This window comes from Octodon degus, unplaced genomic scaffold (genome assembly GCF_000260255.1).
Source record: "Octodon degus isolate 3935 unplaced genomic scaffold, OctDeg1.0 scaffold05393, whole genome shotgun sequence".
In the NCBI taxonomy this organism is placed as follows: domain Eukaryota; kingdom Metazoa; phylum Chordata; class Mammalia; order Rodentia; family Octodontidae; genus Octodon; species Octodon degus.
This window is the reverse complement of record NW_004529969.1, coordinates 1-1,745: the sequence shown is the minus strand read 5'-3', so window position 1 is coordinate 1,745 and position 1,745 is coordinate 1. Positions and strand designations below refer to the sequence as shown.

General features: G+C 49.2%; 1 gene segment (V, D, J or C); it reads left to right on the top strand.

Annotated features, from left to right (window-relative positions):
• Positions 1–821: 821 nt before the first annotated feature.
• LOC101568285 lies at positions 822–1,331 on the top strand (the record flags this gene model as incomplete). The annotated part of the segment is given in 2 exon segments: positions 822–885; positions 992–1,331. Coding segments are annotated over 2 exon segments (389 nt in total), but the record flags the coding sequence as incomplete, so codon positions are not given.
• Positions 1,332–1,745: the final 414 nt, after the last annotated feature.

Here is a 1,745-nt window from a genome sequence, read left to right as displayed (position 1 = left end):
TTGAGGGCACATTAACCTTGTGATGTCCAAGGAATGTCCACTATGTCCACCTTTTCTGTCATGATGACTACCGCTAGTCCAGGAGGAGTTCTCCAAGACCTGCATCCTGGGACCTTGGTCAGGGTACAGCACAGCAAGCCTGAGGGGGAGCTTTCTGTGAGCCAGCTGCGTGTTGGAGTGTACCTCAGCTGGTACAATCCAAGGAGGAACTGATGGAAGTCAGGCATGGAGCCCTGTGTCTTCTCAGGAATGACTGGGCATGGGAACAAAGTCAGTTATCTGTTAACTGTCCTTGTGGCAGGACACACATGTGGAGACACTGAGGAACAGGAACCTGTACAAATAGGAAATGAAATTAAGCAGCCTACTGAACATCTCTTACGCTAATCTATTTTTTTTTTTCTTTCTTTCTGTCATGGGCAGGTTAGGACCTAACATGCAGGAATAGCCACTTTCTATCCCCAGGCACACAGCGCTCCAGCAGAAGGTAGACCATATGCCCTGGTCTACTCCCATCCTCTAGGATTGGAAAAACAGGGACAACCCTGTCTGCAGCAAAGCGAGCCTCTCAGACTTGACTTTCTCGAAGCACAGGCATTGCTGGAGGCCTTGCATCTGACAGCCTGGTCCTAAGTGGCCACGATCCCCCAAAGGTACAGATGCAGAAGCAAAAGAGGCCCAGGTGCTGTCCATCACAGCTTGGCTCCTTGTGTCTTCTCAGCTCTGAGTCTTCCCATCAGGGTTAAGACTTGGGGAGGGAATGCAAATCTCTTTGAGCTCCTCCTCTCCTGAGTTGAAAAGCCCAGCAGGACCTGGCTCAGGACTCCTGTGTCACCATGGACAGGCTCTTTTCTCTTCTGCTGCTGGTGCTGACTGTCCCTGCTTGTGAGTGCCTAGGCCTTGTGAGGCCTTTATGAGACAGGGCCTCAGGGATCCAAAGGCTCCTGTCTTCTCCTGAACTAATTTAAATTTCTTCTGTGTTTCTCCACAGGGGTCATGTCCCAGATCACCCTGAAGGAATCTGGCCCTGGGATTCTGCGACCAACCGAGACTCTCAGGCTGACCTGCTCCTTCTCTGGCTTCTCACTGAGCACATCTGGTATAGGTGTAAACTGGATCCGTCAGCCCCCAGGGAAGGGCCTGGAGTGGCTGGCAGAGATTTGGTATAATGATAATAAGTACTACAGCCCAGCCCTGAAGAGCCGGCTCTCCATCTCCAAGGACACCTCCAACAACCAGGTGTTCCTCACGATGAGCAGTGTGGACCCTGCTGACACAGCCACATATTACTGTGCAAGAAGAACACAGAGGCTCAGCCTCAGGATCCTCCTGTACAAGATCTCACCTCCTCAGTTTCCTCCCCAACCTGTAGATCAGGAAGTGTGCAGAGTGTGGCCATCCTGTCAGCCTCTGGGGATCACCTCCTCTTCAGAGCATGGGGCCCTGTCTTCCTGTTACATTGTATACTCTATTTAACTTGAACTTCTTATCTGCTCATGCAGGAGAAGTGGTATTTTCTATTTACTAAATGCATTGTTACAGTTGACTGCTACCTGGGCTTTAAGGGTTTACCAATAGGTCAAAACCTATGCCCATATAGGAGTTAGAAGGAGAGTACAAATCACCACAATATTGTTCAGTAAAGATTTGGCTTTTAGTCAGGTAGATATTTTAGTAGCATAGGTACCTGTGAGGTAAGCACAAAGTCCTGAGTTTGATTCCTGATACAAAAAAAATTGACAAAA